General features: G+C 40.7%; 2 protein-coding genes across 2 annotated transcripts in view; one reads left to right on the plus strand and one right to left on the minus strand.

Moving 5' to 3' along the window:
• The first annotated feature begins 1,520 nt into the window (after window positions 1-1,520).
• LOC118336408 (echinoderm microtubule-associated protein-like 4) lies at window positions 1,521-5,133 on the plus strand. The gene is made up of 4 exons (XM_035673054.1): window positions 1,521-1,742; window positions 2,145-2,283; window positions 2,902-3,053; window positions 3,160-5,133. Exons 1-4 carry the CDS (start codon window positions 1,578-1,580, stop codon window positions 3,361-3,363), a joined length of 660 nt encoding a protein of 219 aa, XP_035528947.1. The 5' UTR covers window positions 1,521-1,577; the 3' UTR covers window positions 3,364-5,133.
• Window positions 5,134-10,910: 5,777 nt separating this feature from the next.
• The window catches only part of cep192 (centrosomal protein 192), a gene marked incomplete in the record, with an annotated part of 28,577 nt that continues 19,675 nt past the window's right edge, over window positions 10,911-19,812 (minus strand). The window contains 13 exon segments of the mRNA XM_035672291.1: window positions 10,911-12,511; window positions 13,525-13,583; window positions 13,863-13,989; window positions 14,467-14,579; window positions 15,682-15,801; window positions 16,498-16,593; window positions 16,911-16,987; window positions 17,128-17,365; window positions 17,484-17,589; window positions 17,891-18,014; window positions 18,186-18,264; window positions 18,439-18,529; window positions 18,870-19,032. Of these exon segments, the coding sequence (XP_035528184.1) occupies window positions 12,379-12,511; window positions 13,525-13,583; window positions 13,863-13,989; window positions 14,467-14,579; window positions 15,682-15,801; window positions 16,498-16,593; window positions 16,911-16,987; window positions 17,128-17,365; window positions 17,484-17,589; window positions 17,891-18,014; window positions 18,186-18,264; window positions 18,439-18,529; window positions 18,870-19,032 (1,526 nt within the window).

Genomic DNA, 19,812 nt, shown 5'->3' on the forward strand with positions numbered 1-19,812 from the left:
GTAGGCTGCCTCATCACCCTTAGACTATATCTCCATACTAGACACAAAGATATTAAACTGGTATTGTATGTCTCATAAGATAAGATAAGATAAGATAAGCCTTTATTAGTCCCACAGAGGGGAAATTACATTATTAATCATCTGAGAATGAGCAACAAAGCACCCTTTTCTCCCCAAAATGTGGTTTAACAGGTTTTATTACAGTTCTGACTGCTTAAGGGTGACGTGTTTTTTACAATTTGAGAAGGGTTTATGTTATCTGACATTTACAAAATGATCCGTCACTATAGGGCTTTGTAACCCACACTGAAACAATGCAATCCTTCAACTGAAGTTAAAGCATGAGAATGAGCCAGGCTGCAGTAATGTAGCACTGTGACAGATAGGCTGTTCTGCAGCCAGATGCCCAGTGTGGCTGCATGCTCAATGTGTTGATGCTTTTTATAAAGGAGGTCTGTTTGGAGAGATTAAGGGGGAGAAAGATGGCGGTGTCTCTGCTCTGCTTTTATGGGCTCTTATCCCAAAACGCCTCAACTTCCCTGAGAGCAGTTTCAGCACGGCTGTCATGGCAACAGTGTAAATATTTTATACAGTGAATTTGTCCGTGTGTGTGTATGTGTGTGTTCTCTAATGCTGCAGTGGGAATGCATAGGTGGGTGTTTGAACTTGTATATCATCTTAAGTCAAGAATTTAATGGGCTTGCGCAAGAACTTATGTTTAGTGTAACGTAGCGTCCAGCGTACACGGTTCAGTGTAGACAGGCCAACACTGCCCCACACTGTATAAACATACGAGTTCATCCAACAGGAACAAGATAATTATACCCCCCTACCCTCTCCACAGCAGTGGAATAGTCCATATGCCACTTTACAGCACCGCCATGAATGGAGCTTTTTGTGTAGAAATGATGCTTCTGTACTTTCTGTACATACTGTACACATGGTCACTGAAGACCTGCCACTGGGACTGTGTTTGTGTGTCTGTGCCTGGTGGCAAAAAAACTCTCAAGAAAAAAATCCTTCAAAGTTCTCTTTTGGGTTCTTGCACAAATTTGACTTGCAGCTTAATAGCTACCAATCTTGATTTATGTTTTTTTTTAATCACTTCTGGGTAGTGGAAGAAGCTGAAAACACATCTAATATATTATCACACTATCACGTTTTTCCGACTAACATGTTTCACTTTGTTGTTTGGTCCTGAACAGGTAGTGGGCACCCGGTTTATCAGAACTTTTCAACTGAGCTTAGCGGAACTGCAGGGTTGTAAGATAATTCTTTGTGGGTTTGTTAATTTAAGTGACCTCTTTCACATTACACATAGTCATTTGATACATTGGTTCTACATATTGATTAGTGCAGCTATAGTAATATAGGAATGAGACTCAACAATCAGCTATCTTTCTAGGCTCTGATTGGTTGTTTTCGTTCAGGTCTGGTGGATTGCTGCAAATACCATTAGGGGCACTAAGAGGAACCTGATTTTTTTCACAGATTATCTGTCTCATGTACTACTGTCAGGATATAGTATAAGTGTCAGCATATATGACTGCAGCTTTGATATTGTAATTGTGCTAAAGATGTGTTTGTGTGTATCACTGTATTTTCAGAGTACCAATGAGGCTGTGTTCACTGTGGAGTTTAACCCCAGCGACAGCACCAACATCATCACCTGTGGGAAATCCCACGTCTACTTCTGGACGCTCAGCACGGGACAGTTTACCAAGAAACAAGGCATCTTTGGAGTAAGACACACTTAATGCCAGTTTATCCTGACTGCAAAAACAATATGTTGCCAGTTGTCTGCTTCCTTTAATTGACTTCAGTTCCTGTATTGTCTGTGTATTAGTAAGTAATACAAAGTGAAGTTTGCAACTTCCTCAGTTTGAGGCCAAAGAGGGAAGTAAGATGTATAAACAAAGAAGTGAAAATTTAGACCATATTGATTCAGAAGAGTCTAAAAGAGAAATTAACAATCTGGACTAATCTGAGGTGTAAATCTGATTTAAAGTGGACTCACAAACGTAGATTTGAAATATGTTATTATCACTAGTAAAGCAAATATTTATTTTTAAACCTATACTAACAATGGGTCAAGTTATTATTCTTAACAATCTCCTGTTTTTATTTTTGTTTTGTTTTTTCAGAAATACAAGAAGCCCAAATTCATCCAGTGCTTTGTGTTCAGTCTGACTGGAGATGTTCTGACTGGAGACTCTGAAGGAAACATCCTGACCTGGGGGAAATCAGCTGCAGATGTAAAAACGCTGGGAAAAGGAGCCAAAGGTAGATCAATATATCAAATCCAATGCCAATAAGGAGCTTCGCTGTGTGGAGACAAATCGGGGTTAATTATCTTGTCAGTTTGAATAACAAAACTAGATAAAGCTTGAAGGTGACGAATTGATCTTATAAGCCTAGAATAAAATGTGATTAATATATTGATAATATATACAAATATATATTATATAAAATATATAAAAAACTATAATATGGAAGTGCATTTGTAATTTATTTCTGAATTTATTTAAATTCTTTTGATGTACAATATAGTTTTTTTCTTATTTAATTTTTCCAGTCATATTTTATTTATATTTTTTTGTTCAGTTGCTTGTCTGCCGATCTACTGCTGATCCGCCACGTTCGAAGAAGACTGAATCTCAGATGAAGAAAAATATGATATTTGCCTAGAAGAAGTTATAAAATAAACAATTATTTACTCAAATTTCAGGAATTAATATGATTTAGTTACATTGTCATTAATTGGTTGATACTTACATTTTCTGTTTCAGTTTTTTTGCTTTTCATTTACAGTTTTCTTTATTCAAATTGCCAATAATGTTGGCCCTCATCTGCCTCCATACTCACTGATAAACCAACTTAATTTTCTTCCATATCCTACAGAGACCTTCCAGATCATGCGACAGACCAGGGCCCATGAGGGCAGCGTGTTCACCCTGTGCACCCTTCAGGGCGGCGCCCTGCTCAGCGGGGGAGGGAAAGACCGTAAGATCATCCGCTGGAGCGCCGATCTGGCACCTGAAAGAGAGTGTGAGGTGAACCACAGCTGTATGTGTGTGCAATGCTGTTGGTGGAGGGCTCTGTGAAGTTGCATTCAAATAAGAGGGAGAGGCCTGTTGATTAATGTGAATGTTTGTCCAGATTCCAGAAAAATATGGCGCAGTCCGTACCATTGCAGATGTGGATGGAGAGGAGCTATTAGTTGGTACAACCCGTAATGCCATCCTCAGAGGAACATTCTCAGATGGATTTGTGGCCATAGTGCAGGTATGTAGTTGTGCATTGTCAAGTGTTTGGATGCTTGTTACCTATAGCTATTTTGTGTGTATTTTAAAGGAGTGGTGATAACAACCTGAAACTGTTTTTGTAATATAAGAGAGAATTTCTAGACGAGCTTCCATGTTGGTCCAGTTTGAAATCCCTAAGCAGCATCATTCATCCAATCAGGTGCAGCAATAAAGTGTTAGGTCGTACAGTGGGTATAGAAGGGTGTTGCCTTTTGTTGGTCAATATGGCTACAAGCGTCCAATGCTGGGAAGTGGCGCAACCCCTTGCGCCCAAAAGCGTCCCCTGTGGACACATGCCATGACAGCATGCGAGTGCCCAACTATCACTCTGCATTGCATAAAATCGGATGTTCTCTGTCTACACCAAATCTTTTAAATATGCAACCAGTGCCACTCAAGTAAACGGGAACTTCCTTGATGAGGCTACTCCAACTACTCCAAAAAATGTTTACCTCCCTGGCTATCTCCCTCCAGCATGCTGCCACCTTATTTAGGTTTTTGTAGTTAAATGAGGAGAGGAGGTTTAATATTGATAATTCCTCATTTCAACTTCATCAGTGTCGATGATTCAGCCTTTTCAATACAAGTGACAGGATTATAAACACTTGCTGCGCTGGCCAGTTAGGACATTATAATAGAAAACAATGCAATCAGACTGATTGATGCTGACTCAGTCCTCATTCAGTAGGACATGGTATACCAGCTGTGGCTGCTCCTCTCTGCCAATACTCCTAGAAATATTTAAAACTGAGCGACTGACTAAAAATGTTATTTTATTTTGTTGACTTGTTTTTTGTCAGCGCTAACATCAGTGACAAATACATTGTGTTTCCTTAATAAAAGTCACCTTGTGTTTTGCCAGTTGAACGTTCCTAGTATAATACAGCTGCAGTGGAATGTTTTGTTCTCTTTAGCTTTAGCATACATGTGGTGTAAAGAGAGTGAACAGAAAACAGCTTGGCTGCTAACAGTGAGATAAAATTACTATAACACTGGATTACATGCTGCATTGTTCCTTGATAATCCCTGTGAATAATGTGAAGGCTACGTGAATCTAGTGCAGGAATGGCAGACTCCACCACTGTCATTGAACTACTATAGAGAGAGATAATTATGGAATTGAAATACTTTAAATTGCTTTTGCAATGAAAATGGCAAAGTATCAAAAACTGGGTTTGATTTCATGGAAATTTTAACAATTGTGATTTGTAAGTCCTGCATTTTTACCTCAACTTGAGGCCCCGTCTAGCAGAGCTACTTGTCAAAATCTAGTTTAAAACCTCTGTTTTAGTTTCTATTGCGCTTATTAGATGTTAAAGTATATAAGTAAATTACCCCAAACTACCTGACACCGAAAACTTGGGCAGGACAGTACTTCAAAATAAGGGCTCTGTACTACCACAGAGGAATGGGAGTAAGAGGCTCATTTTTGTCCCAAGGTCCCCTAACATGTTAGTTCAGCCCTGAGTATCTACTTAGTCTGTTTAGATCCAACAGATTGCAGTCAACAGTTGGCATCCGAATACATTTCAGCAGTGTCTCTACTGACCACTGGAATTTGGCTTCCTGCTTACATTCGATTTTTATCTGTGGGAAACTATAACCAGTTGTGAATCCTAGAAGTTACAGTGTAATATTCATTGGAACAACATGATTTTGTTATTCTTAGAGACTTACTGGGAGTGGAGCTAAAAAAATTAAGTTACATTTACATTTTTGTAGTTAAGTTAAAGATTTAAAGGACCGACGTGTAGGATTCAGTGTCATCTAGTGGTGAAGTTGCAGATTGCAGCCACTTAAATACAGCTCAACCTTCCAAGTGTGTAGGAGAAACTAAAGTCTTTAAAAAACATGAGCCAGTGTTTGGTTTGTCTGCTCTGGGCTACTGTAGAAATATGGTGTTTCAACACTGCGGACTCTGTAGAAGAGGACCCGCTCCCTCTGTAGATAACACAAACACAATGATTCTCATTTTCAGGAGATTAGACACTAATAAAGTGTTCATAGTTCATTTAATACCTATGAATATTCTATTCTATTTCTGACAGTAGGTCCTCCTAAATGTTACACACTGGACCTTTAATTTAATGTAACATAAATACTGTTTAGAATTATATGCTGTTGTTATTTAAGGTCAAAAGACAAATCCAAAAGTGAGTAATTGGACCTTGAGCTGAGATTGTCAGCAACTGTTTTCCTGCTTTAGACGGGGCGTAAATTCAGTATTATTATTAACTGTCTTTCTGCAGGATCATGATGACACGAACTAGGGCTGTACGTGCGATAAGACGATAGAAAAATGTCAATAGTTTCATATTAATCTCTATTGTCTATTCTGTTGTGCTACAAATCACGCTCTTTACAGCTAGGGATAGGATGACACCCGATATTATCGTGTATCGCGATAAAAAAACACTGAATTTCCATCATGGTGATCATAAACATCCTCACATGGCTTGACTTGAAAAAGCTGTCCAGCTCGCCGGCATACAGTCCTATATTGATAGACTTATTTTGAACAAGGAGACAGTGGAACCCACATCTTCACAGTTACTCCAAAATCCTAATCCCGCCACCCTGGCTGAAGGCTCAGCTTCATTCGGAAAATAAAAGGTTCAACTGGATGTGTGGAAATAGTACAGATTCCAAAATAAAGAACAGGAGATGTGGTGCCTATCTGTGATACAATAAATATATATGAAATGTAAGGTTAAAGTGATTTTAGTATGTTTTAGTACCATTTCAAGTGAAGTATGATCATGATTATCGTGATAATATCGTGTATCGCAATAACTGAAGTTACAGAAAATATAGTGCTATATCATGATATGTATCGTTATCTAGATATGAAATGACCTATGTCTGGGATTTAAGATTCAGGTCATATTGCACAGGCCTAATATGAACATACTGTTGATTGAACATCTATTAATATGTGATTTTTCAACCCCAGTAGACGTTGATGTAACAATAAGGTCTGTAAAAGTGCCAACTGTAATCTCTGAGCATGCTCCGACACATCTCATACAAACCACATAAACGACAATAAATACAATAAACCACAACTCAACTTCTTGCTATACACTGTGGAGTTTTGTTCTTTTTTTTAGTAAACAAAGTTATGTTTACATTTGCTGGTACCAAATCACGTTGTGTGGGTCCTTGAGGCCTAACAAACATGTTGAGTGCAATTTCCTTTCTCATAAAACTGAATCTGCAATGTTTTGAATACTGTAAATCCTTTAATCAGTGTTTACTAGATTCTACTCTTCTCCTTCCCTTCCTTACCTGGCACATCACTGCCACCTACTGTCAATCAGTGGAACAGCATGAAACTGGTGGCAGGAATGTTTATCGCAAAACAGGGACCCTCACCAAACATTACAGAAGTTTGTGGTCTCAATAGCTAATTTTAAACTACACTAATGTATTCTTTTATAGCGGCTTTAACGTAAATGCGCACAAATACGACATTAGATTGTGTTTGTTGTGTGACTGACACACCGTAAAGACAATGAAGACATGTTAGCAAACTATGAGCGATGAGGTTCATGAACAAAACCTTTTTTCCAATTTAAATATTCACATATTTAAGTCGGATAAAACAGTCACAGTCACACACGTCCTTGCACTAATCAGAGTTTGGCAACATTTAACTCAGTCAGTCATGAATATTTAATACTATCGATAAAAATGTAAGATATGAAACCAAGTTTGCTAACAACATATTAACATTGTGTTAACTGATTTATTTCCAAATCAGCATAAAGAAACAATTAGAAACCATTCTCTGTTCCATTATAATAAAATAAAGATTAGATTTTACTATAATGAATTATCAAGCTGAGGGAACTTATATAAAGTCTTGTGTTTTTTATGCTGTACAAAAATAAATTGCAGCGTGTAGACTGTCCAAAGACCAGAAACAATGTGCATTAAAAGGTCAACATAACTTGCACTTAAAGCTAACACCAGCATTATCCCTTAATATTTTAATTCCTCTAACTCTTAAACAGTATGCCTTGTTGGCAGTATTTACCTGTCTCCATACTTCAACATGCGCATGCACCGTTATCATCATCATTATCCACAAGTGTCCTTTCACTGAACCCAACTTAACAAGCTTTACCTGCACACCTCACCAGTACAGCAGCAGCTCAACAGAAGAAACAGGTGAGAGACAATGGCTCTGCCACAAGCATCCAGACGCCACAAAGCACAGGATTAAAGTTTGCGTGAAGCACATGAGAGAAAGTGTGTGTGTAGACAGAAAGGGAGGAGAGATGCAAAACAGAGCTCGAGAAGGAGGGAGGGAGGGAGGGAGGGTGTGGGGGTCACAGGCAGGTGAACAGAGAGGATAGAGACAGAGAGAAGGCAGAGCAGACAGAAATGGCAAACAGTGCTAAATGATTCAAAGCTTGGAGAACTGTTCCTCATCTCTAGGTCCCTGACTGAAACCTTCAGGACAACATCCAGCCAGGCAAGGGATAAAACACACCCAGAGCCTGCTTGAATTCTCTCTGCCAGACCCAAACTGAATAAAAACTCCAGCCGTCATGCAGCGCACGCAGAGAACCCGAGAACAGAGCTCGGAAATCGAATTAATGTAAACCCGATCAGTGGGCTGCTATACAGCAGAGAGACCAGGGCTCTGTACTGTGCAGTGTCACATATAGATCCATGCTTTTATAGCACTGTCAGAAACTTTGCTTCATGGGTCTGCACACTGGCATCAGTAAATTGTAACTGTATCCAGAGAACCTCTGCAACAAAAGGAGAATGACATAGATATGAAGGGGGTGTATGCTTTAGAAAGGACACAGCAGCCCAGATGAACTGCGATATAAGTGTCAGATGCATTAGTTTAACTCTCATCGTCATCTCAGTCTTAAAAGATGAAGATGATCTCCCTCCATGTTTTCTTCAACCCTGGACAGGGAGGGCAATGTGCAGTGTGGGAGGTGTGGGGCTTTATGGCATTCCCAAAATAAGGATCACTTTTTAACTGAGCACGGTGAGAGGATGTGTGTGGATGAACAGCCCCACTGTGGTCCTCCTCACCCCTCCTCACCCCACAGTGACACACAGGCTGTACCAGCTCACCCCAGAGGAGGATACTTGGTGACACCCCCTCATGGTACGCACAGAAAGTTGGGTTAACCCCTGGCCTGGAACATGAGTGACAGCTCGGGGTTTTACGTTTCTAATCTAGCTTCCCAGCTAGCTTGTTCATCAAATCAAACAGGCTAAAGACACACCAGGCAGAGAGAGAAAAGGCAGCCTGTCTCTCCTCGGGGGGACACATGTTATAGGTACCACGGAGGTCACGGCCGGTGTGACAGGCAGCGTCTCCCCACAGGGACGGAGACACAGCGGACTGGTGCTGTGGCCCCGGCGGATGGATGGAGCCGGCCAGCCTGCTCGCCGCTATCTTAGCCGTGTTAGCTTAGCTCTGCTGTCTGGCGCAGCTCGGAAAGCGGCTCCAACTCAAAGAGCTAAACAGCAACTTCCACCGTGTGGCCCAAAGTCAGACCCCACACCGGACAGCCGGGCTAGCGGTTAGCCACAGCAGCTAGCACAAGCAACATTCCTCCAGCCGCCTACGACCACAGCGTTATGCATTCAAAACACACCAGTGTACAGAAATAACTGGGGAAATGTCGCGGGCTTCCTACCTGTAAATGCAGTCGCTAACGTGCTAAGTCGCCGTGTCTGCCTGTTTAAAGTCTGTGATGTTGTGTTGCTAGACGTCAAGTCCAACTGCACTACAGTGGTTTCCAGTCTGGGAAGCAAAATAAAGCCCAGCTGCCCCACTGTACACTACATGCTGCTGACAGCCGGGCTGCCGATGAAGCTTTGACGACACCTGCAGGTTGCTCTGAGTATAGCAGCCAGCGGGGCTCAAAGTGTGATCCCTCTGTCTCTGGGGTCACAGGTCGGGATCACATGTGCAGCAGCATCCCCAGTGCTGGGAGCTGATCAGAGACCTGCTTAAGGACATTTTAAAATAGGGGTTCTCTTCTTTGCTCAAAGGTACCTCAGCAGGGCAGATGTTATTAGAAGCAGCTGTATTTCTATAGCATACAGTACCTTAAATACAACGAGGATTTCAAGGAGTGGCCAAACATAAGTGAAATAAAACTAAATATGAAAAGAATATAAAACAATTGGAGTACAAGTTATATGTAAAAAAAATAAATAAATAAAAATGCTAGTCTAAGCATGAGGGTTTTTAAAAGCTTTTTAAAGTGTAATACTGAGTGTTGGAGCTAAAGCAAGATTGTCATCTGGCCCCTGGAACTTTTGGTTGTCAGATCTGAGGGGTCTTGGGGCAGAATGAGGAGTTCAAAGATCTGAAATGTGGGGCAGCCTGGTAGCTCACCTGGTAGAGTCCTTGCTGCAGCGGCCATCAGTTCGGCGCTGACCTGTGCTGGCATCCTCTCTTTTTCTCTCCCCCCTCCCTGCCAGTCTTCAGCTGTCACTATCAATTAAAGGCAATAAAAGCCCTCCCAAATATCTGAAATGTGAAGTGAAGCCAAAATGTTATTGTTAGATTTTGGCTGACCCCTCCCAACTTCATGAGACACTTCCATCTGGCAGGAAGCTGCTGTCCATCAGGACCAAAACCTCAAGCCATAAGAAGTTTCTTCCCATCTGCAGCTGGCCTGATCAACAAGGTCCGGTACCCCCACCTACACTGACACTCATACTCCCACCCCACCCTCTACACATTACATCAACTTTAGGTAGTAAAGTGATCTTGCACATTGCAAATATTCTTTATTACTGCTTACAAATCTAACATTTAAAACAACTGTCATATTGTAAATATTGTCTATATATTTGTTCATGTCAATTTCCTATTTTTTGTATTTATGCTTCCGGACTTGCAGAGCTTGCTTTCATCTTTCTATTTTTCTATTATATTGTGCTCCAACAGACCAAGGCAAACTCCTTATATGTGAAAAGCCTTCTGGCAATAAACCTGATTCTGTCTAGGATGGAACACATTGAACAGTGTGTGCCTGCTGTGCCATCTACACTGCAGTCATGTTTTGAAGCTGGATGGACATCATGAGACAGTACAGGTGCATGGTTATTCTAACTTGATGTTATTGTCAGTAAATGTATGCTGCAGGCTATCATGCATGCCACCAGCACTGTATTTAATACTGCTTTGATGCCCTGCTGTATTATTTTATTTACAGTTCTGTAAGTTTAAATGCTTGTCTAAATGTTTACTTGTTGCTTTTATAGTTTATAGTATCTGTGCCAAAGACTAAACTGCTCTTAATTAGATCTTTAATTTGATCCTGTAAAAATCCCTTTTTTAAATGAATGGAAAAATAACAAAATACATAATCTATTGGTGTGCAGCTACATTCCCTTTAGTGATCCTAGTTAGGTGAATATGAACAGAATGAAGTAATACTAAGGCCCTGGATCTATCTCACTAACACATCACAACAAACGGATTCCCATTCAGAGCTAGGAAGGTAAACAGGAAGAGACAAACAGAAAGAGTACCATTTTTTTCAGAAATCATTTAACTTCTCCTCTGACAGCAAATTCAACTAATTAAAGAAAGCAGGAAGAGTATTTGTCACAAAACTTTATTTAAAATGTGTACATAGAACAATATATTACATTATATACTTTTTTAAGCATGTGCAAATTGTAAACCAAACATCAGGATAGCTCTCAGGGCATGTTGAGCAGCCCGTGACAATATGCCTTCATATTAAAACTTGCTCTACAAGCAGGAACATAATGCTCAAAACTAGTGTTTTTTTTATTTCCAAAGTGTGCCAATGTGTGGCATCTAACAGCTTAACAACACACCCCTGATGAAGTGTACCTACATTTCCCCATGCCATTCCAGTTCCAAAACCCATTATGGATGTGAATCCAATACCCCCAAGCAATTTTGGCCATTTGCCCCAGAGCCAAAAGAGGAAATGGGGAGCTAATTTTCTGTGACTGGAACAGTGATTAACACTGTTTTGCCATGGTAACCATACTGAGCAGGCCTGGCAAGCTGCCGAACGAAAACCCCACCAGAGTAAACTCTTTTAGCATGTAATAACAATCATTAACCATCCTAATGTTGCTGTGAGCTGCCCTGATCATGACTAAATTAAGTACATCTGGACTGTTTGGAACGAGTCTTGGAGGTTGCTGGGAAGTCAACACATGGTGCTGACAAAGGCCACTGTGCAGCTGGGCTCTGCATGATGAGGAGCCATTTCCATAGAAACCACACCAGTACAGAAGATTAGGAACATTTTATGAAATGTGGACAGACCTTGATTTGAGAATCTGAATTTGTGATTTAAAAAAAAAAACCAAAACAAAACAAAAAAAAAAAACAATTCTTAAATCTTGTGGTCTTGATCTTAAAAAAAGAAAAAAGAAAAACTATGTCCAGGACCATTTTGTGATTTTTACATTTTTACAAAAAAAAAAAAAAAAAAGCAGAAGAAAAAAAAAAAAAAGAAAAAAAAAAGAAAGAAATTCCCCACAGCCATATTACCAAACAAGAGACAATGGCATTCCTGTGTGACCGACTCAAAGTAATCCTCAACGTATCCCAACTGGTACTGTCTGACAGGGGCCATGGCAACAACAATGCTGCCTTGTGACATGACTCAGGGATAAAGCAAATACCAGATCCAGAGTCAAGTGACAAAAATCATTAGCTCTCTGAAATGCCAAAGTGGGCCAGACTAATTGTGAGCCAGTCAGACCAAATCATTCAGCTTTGGGCACAAACGGGCACAATCATTTTTCATGGGCCAGCTGAGGACACCTGTGCCACATCCAGAGGCAGACAGGGCTGTGTTGGCAGTAGAGTCTCAGTCATCTCCAGTTAATCAGCTATAGTCTCCAAATAAGACCAGAGGACGGATTTAAGCCCAGGGTTGCCTTTTATTTGATCCTTAGCAGTTTGCAGTCTTGCCTTTTCTTCTCTGTTAACTCTCGTCTGTCCCATGATGAATAGTAAAGAGAAGAGCATCCACCCAAAGCCAGCCAGCCAGCGTGAGGAGGTGGCGTAGGATGCTAGATGGTGTATTCAAGGCAATGCCTCAGCGGTCAGCTGAATAACAAGACTTCCACTTGTTTCTGACTGGATGAGCAGCAAGCCAGCGTGTCTGCCTGCAGTGCTGGGCTTGAACTGGACGGGAAGCTTCAGATAGTGCTGGGATCTAATGGGTGGGGAAGAAAAATGACTGTTAATCGACAGTTAATAAAGAGATCACTAATTATTTCATATGAAATGTTAGAGCACATGCACCAGCACAAATCTGCACAAATGTTCACATAAAATGAAGTACAGAGGATTGCATAATATGAATCATGACCTAATACACTACGACAAAAACAATAACCATAAAATACTGTACGGATCATCAATGCTAATCCATGTGCACAAATGTTCCAGCATAATGAACAGACAATAAATGGAGCAGCACAGGTATGTTCGGTGTGGATGTGGTGGATATGAGAGTACATGATGAGAGCCAACAACATGCTGGGGTCACCACAAGGCTACCACAAACCCACACACACTGTCGGGCTCACAACACACCTACTGTAGGGCTGGGTCAGGTTCAGGTTGTGGCAACACATGGCAACGTTGCAGATAAAAAGGTCACGACATTCAGCTGTATGTCTGACAATGCTTTAGTTTTGTAGAGGAAGTACATACATTTAAATTTGGATTCCGTTCCATTGTTTACCCTATTTCAACGATACAAAACACATGTTGTGACCCTTCGGAACACTGTCCCATCGGCAGAGCACAGCACAGCTGGTACCTGTGACCTGGCAACCTCCTCCCTAAGGCTTTAGTTGGGCAAAACATCAGTACTCCTTGAGACCTCAAGTGTGTACCACATAGTAACATCATCCTCCAGGTCCCAGCATCTCACGGGACCTCCCATAGTGAGCATGCGCAATGGGAAAATGACATTACAGTTATCATAGAGCATGCTTTGAGGTCCTGACTAAACATTAAACCTAACTACTTTAATGACAGAAATCTGTGTAGAACCATCTCTTACAGTAGAAAATTAAAACCCTGAAGTAACAAGTAAACACTAACAGAGGTAGGCACTAATTATAAAGATTATAAAACTGATTCCCAATGTGTCCCCCAGCTACTATGAAATGTGCAGAAATGAGAGTTTCTGTCAGGGATAATAACCATTGGACTCACCTCAGGGAATATTTGGAATGCTTGATGTGGAAGGGCTCCCTAGGGTTTACAAATTTCAGCTGCAAGTCAATTAGAGAAGCCACACATCAAATATCAAATCCATGCAAAGCACAGTGACAATTGTTAGGGGTTGTTATTCCATTTATATACAGTACAAATGAAATCAAGTCAGTCATGCAATTTCTATTAGCAATATAGAACTTTCTTGCTTTAACTCCGATAGCTGGAATAGACAGTGCTGCATATTCAGAATTCTGGATTTCAGTTTCTGCTGCAGTAAACGAGAAAAAAAAAAGAAAATCCCTCGCATGTCTTCATGAAGATAACGCATGCCTCACCTCATGCGTGTCGGACGAGTTGTTGCGGATGTTGACCTTCAGAGTGCTGGACTCACCCACCCGTGTGGCTGGGAAGGTGTAGAGATCCTGTGGAGAATACACACCCCTCCGCACAGCCTCCTCCTGGCTGTGAATTACAAATTATGCCAGTTTTAACAGGGAGGTATAACACAATCATATGAGACACCTATTCTAAAAACATAACCTGCAGTACATTAAACTCAGTCATTTTCTGAGTCTATTAAAGAATGTTGATTTAAAATAGTGACACAAATCAAAACATGACTGAATTGACAAAAAATGGCCCCTCACAAGGACTAAAGCAAACCAAAACGCAGCAGATTCTATAACCATCCATTTATTGTGTGTCTAACAAATTGAACTTGACAGGAAACAAGGGCAAAGAAAGAGATGGAGAACGACACCCCTGGCTGGCTGATGTGGTTCATTGACGGTGTCTTAAATCTCTAGTCCACCAGGGCACCCAAACTGAGCTTTTTTTTCATTTGCTCAAGATGTCTTGATGTGGGCTGTATTTCCACAGTGTTTTACCATAGAGATCCTGGTCAGGTTCATATTATTAGTTTCAGCTAAGCAGGCTCACCTGGTTTTGCCTGCTGAGGCATCAGTTCTCTTCCTGGTCTTGACTGTGGGCTCTGTCTTCACCAGAGAGCAGTCTCCTTCCTGTGGTCCTTCCACTGGTCCAGACTTTAATCCCTTTAAACACGCAGACAGAACTTTAGGATCTTGGCTAGTAAGCTCCTAAGAGCAACCAAACATGGCTGCATAACATCTCTGTACGACTACAAAGCTGCTAGTTAGTACAATACAACTGAGAAGAAATAACCTCCACCATCTTTCAAGTATATCATGCCCAAACGATTAGACTGCGTTACTGATGGTGACACATAAAATCTGATACTAATTGCAATCACAGGCAGACATAATGAAAACTAAATGTGAAACATATCACACACCAGACTGTCAGGGACATATCTAAATCAAAGTTTTGCAAATTGGAGCCACATATTAGTATTTAACACCACTGAAGGGTTTGGCACTCCACTTTAACACTACATCTAAGAAGTAAGGCAACAACAACAGAAGCACTACCATCATAGCCACTTAACCTACTTATGTGGAGCCATCTATCTGACATCCCACTTGCTGTGTATGTATGCTCTTAAGTTAACTGGGTCTGTCATAACATTTCACATTAAAGCGGCACACACGCAAAGCCCGCAGGCCCATCTCAGCAGGGTGGCTCTCCTTACCATCCCACAACCCACTTTTCTCATTTGTTAATTCTGTCACCAACACTCCAAAGCTATAGTCATACTACTACTGTCATACGGGCTGGGGGTTTTCGAATGCTGATGCTTTAAAGTGAGCATTGCCCCCAGTGAGCAATGGTCATGTAAACATGGTTTGGTTTGAGAGTGAAACAAGTTCATTAGTGACTGTATATAACTGCTTGATGCACATAATTAGTCTGATAAAGATGGTAGATCAAAGTTTGGCTAATATAAATACGTAAAACAAAGTTAAAGAGAGCAAAGGAGGAGTAGGAGGAGTATAACACAACTGAGAATTATATTATAAGATAAGTACTTTAGTAATCAGTTATGGGATGTGAGTATAAGACACCAACAATAAAAAAAACAAGGCAGTAGCAGTCTCAAGTAAAGTAAATGTTACAAAGTGGTTTTGACAGTAAATTGTAACATGTGTCCAGTGTATCTCCTGCACTACAGAAGCACAATTGCTCTCAGTATGGTGTTTGAATCCCAGGCAACAGAACTAATAAATGAGTCCTCACGGTGCCACAGAGCTGGAAGCGGATTCTGGTTTTCTGCTGCGGCTCAGACACGGGGTGGCACTCCAAGTCCCAGAACTGGGCATAGTCCCCTCTGTCCCTGGGCAGGAAAGTAATGGGCACCTAGAAGAGCAAGAAAAACATGAGACGAAACAATCGGAACGTAATTAACCGTGTAAATGCACGTCATGCTCATAGATGTTTTCAGAGGTCAACCAACTAACTCAGAACAGTTTTACTGCTGCAGGGTTTTCAAGTGTAATAAACAGTGGATATAGCTCAACTATAGACTCATCAATTATAATAATGGCTGCATTCTATTAGATATACCATATCCAGGGCTCTGCTAGGGATGAAACTATAGTTGAGGATTAATGGTCATACAAATAATTGCAATTAATGATTTCATTGTATTTTCTGTTTATTTTGTGCCACCAGTATAGGCCTGATACTGTATTTTCTCACATAAAAGTTGGGTCTCAAATAATGGTCTAGACAGCCAAGCTCTTTTCCCCATGTTTTTTTTTTTAAAGATTTTTTTTTAACTTAAACAAGAACATTGTGCTCAGGTAGACCATTAATTTATCTCTACCCAGCTGCTGGAAACTCACCTTATTCACATTCTATTTGTTGCAACATTTCTAACATGTGATTAAATTCCCTCTATTGTGGAATCTAACGATTGTGCAAAAATGATTGCAATCAGCTGCAACCATCCCTGTAACTGTGTATGCAGTCTCACTGGCCTGACTAACTGCCACACCTAAATGGAACGATTGCTCCCATTACTGACTCGTCTAGTTGGATGTGAGCTCCTACCTGCATCTTCTCATGGGCTCCCAGAGTGCCTGAGACCCTGGAGCATCTGAAAGCAGTGTAAGTGGCCCGGTACACATCTCCAGTGTTGTCAACCCCCTGAAGAGAGAGAGAGAGAAAGAGAGAAGGGACCACAGCTTGACCTGAGTCACTGCTATCACACAACAGCCAGCATCAAGACCGATCAACAAGATTAAATCAACAACATCAGGAGTGTGAACCTACAAAATAAACTCATTACTGAGTGAATCATGAGACAGGACAAAAATGTAGCTTCACTTACACACTAAGATAAACTAAATTCAAAAGAAACTGGGAATAAATCACAAAATAAACGAAAACATTTGTTCCCAGAGGAGGGATAATAAAGAAACGTAAACTGGAATGAAAGAGTTGACAAAAGAAAGAAAAGGCACCTTGACATAAGGAGGGGCAAATGATGACAGGTACCACCTCACTTCTACTTCCCCATTCTGCACCTCCAGCTGGGCCTCTGAAGCAGAGGAGAGAAAAGCAAGTTTCAGCCTACAGGCGCTGACTTAAAACCCCAACAGGTAGGAAATATTTTTTCACTAACACTCAGACTTCATGTACTGGGAGCAACTTCTATGCTCTGGACAGTCAGCTCCCTACCTGACGTTTCCCCTGAGGCAGTGGTGGGGAACATGATTGTCTTGTTGCTGATCACCACCAGGGCCTGAGGTGCCTGTGGGGTCTGTGGGGTCTGCGGTAGTAGCGAGGGCTTGGTGGTGAGCCTGGCCACAGGAAGCACCGGGGTGGCAACCTGCGGGGACAGGGCTGACAGGGTCGTGTCTGCTGGGGACGCGGACACATCCAGAGCCAGGTCCCGACGAATCTGGACCTTAATAAACTGGAGCAGTAATCACATTGCACATGTTGAGCTCTTGTTTAGTTCTCACAACACAAGGTTCATGACTGGACAAGAAGCTTTTTTTCAAACCCTTTAGAGAAGTTAGAGTGTTTCATACCTTCTGCTGACCGTCACACTGGACATATATCTGTCCACTCCATGGCAGCAAGGCAGATTTAGTTGCTAGTGAAGGGTTGGGACTGATCAAAATCTGCAGGTGGCACCTTGGTTAACAATAATTAAGAAATAAGTGGAATAATTAAAATCACATATATACTCAGTCACATCAATTATGATGGACCTTCTTCCTGTAATTGTTCTTTTAATAAAGCTATGATGACACTCGTTGTAAACACTACAGTTATTTTGAGGTTGTGGTATTATCATTTACAGAGTCTGGAAACTGCAAATAAAACCAGAACAATACACAGAAAGACATCCAACAAACAACGTGGGGTCTAATTCTAACCCAAAAACTGTGACTTTAGCCAATATATTTCATTGAACAACCAAGTGTATTCTTACTGAGGCTCGATAACTCCATGCTGAGGGGTGATGGTAAGGCAGTGAGCAGGCCAGGACAAATCAAAGCTCAGCTCTCTGGATGTATTGTTCCGGATCTTAGCCTGACTGGTGGTGGCTGTACCATCTAAAAACAGCAACAACAACAACATCATGTGGACTGCTGGCTACTGAAGTTATTCACTTATGGTTTGGAGGTGATCGCTTACAACAACCATACTGAAACTCTGCAATTGAATTCAACTTTAAGGTGATAAAAGTTCACATAATGTGCTTTTGAAATCTATATTCTACTCACTGATGGTGGGAGCTGCAAGGACAAGTTGTTCTGGATGGACTGTCCAGGACTCAGAATGCCTGTGTAATGGCTCTGACGCCTGGGGGGAAAAAAAAACAGACATTCTGCATTGAAAAATGAATATCTTTTAATGTCAAATGCAGTGAAACAAATGTTTTCATCTCATGCTGAAACAACACCAATATAATAAAGCCTAATATCATCAGTCAACACAAGAAACCATTGGAAGTCCATTAAAAAGTGCTTATGGTACCTTTAAGGAGGGCTCTGTTACTCTTAGTGCTGGACCTTGGGGACCTTTCACTGGAAGCACGTCCAGAGACACGTTGCCATTTGGCAAACCACTGGGAATTACACAATAACATTAAACCGTACATTGTGTTGACTTACGCAGACAAATAAACAAAATGTGTTCACTATAATAAAAAATAAAAAAAACGTACAGACCTAGTCTAACAGTATAGCTTTTACTGAGTGCATATGTAGTATTAAGTTGAATGTACACTAAAAACAAACATAATCATATAACTGACTACAATACTGATAAATACTGTTTAGCAATTGATTTTTGTATATCGGTTTGTATTAAATGTATCTGTTGTGTTGTGCGTATTCAGAAGGCTGGCATTTCGATGAACCAGGTCCTAGTATATTACAGTGAGCTAGAAATATTTCTGACAGTACCTGTCGGCCTCTGAACTGTGTCTTGCAGAGGGCAGCAGCAGCTCAGTGTGGTCGCTCTGCTCACAGTCTGTGCTCTTTGTACTTCCCAGCAACGACACCACTATCTTACTCATGTTTCCATAGAAGATGTGAGCTTCATTGGGCCGCTGGGGCAGGTCATAGGCTATGAAAAGGGTAAATTCTTAGTTAGAGCTAGCAAAATTGGAGACATCTATTCCAACAACCTTTACTGTAGATTATCACTTTAAGTAGTAATTAGTTGAAGGTCAAATTAACTAAATCTTCAGACCAGTTTTCAAACTCTGCTGTTTTTGAGAGGAGACCAAATATAATAATAATAATAATAATAATAACAATAATAACAATAATAATAACAACAACAAAAACAACAACAACAACAACAACAACAACAACAATAACAACAACATCCTTACTCTCTGTAATATTTTCTTCTCCCAGAACTTCTCATTAAAGTCTATGTTTTTCAGCAGACTGTTCTCAGGGACAGAGGCCTTCGTTGCCAGCCCTCTGGTTTGCTCTGAAGCAATCTGAAAAAAGAAAACACAAACACACTGCTAGGGGAAACAAAACAGCTTTCTCACAAAAGCGGACCATCTGCGAATTAGGATCTTCTAACCTACCAGCACTTTTTAAGGATTCAGAAACAATGGAATTTAAACTATAGTCCGGCATACTCATCATTCTGAAGACAGCAGCAACACACAAACATGCTTTGTATGTCTTCTGACCGGTGCATAAAGACAATATGTCTTGTTCTTATTGTGCGCAAAATGAAAAATAAAGGATTTGCTGGTCTTATAAATGTTAACAGCTTCACTTCTCTGTATGAGCTTTACTGTATCATACTTTATGCATTTCTAAAAATCAGTTTACAAAGACCACACAGTAGTAAAGTTAGATTTACATTTTTCATTACAGCACA

Source organism: Morone saxatilis, unplaced genomic scaffold (assembly GCF_004916995.1).
Source record: "Morone saxatilis isolate NCDOM2014 unplaced genomic scaffold, NCSU_SB_2.0 Contig24, whole genome shotgun sequence".
NCBI classification, from domain to species: Eukaryota; Metazoa; Chordata; class Actinopteri; family Moronidae; genus Morone; species Morone saxatilis.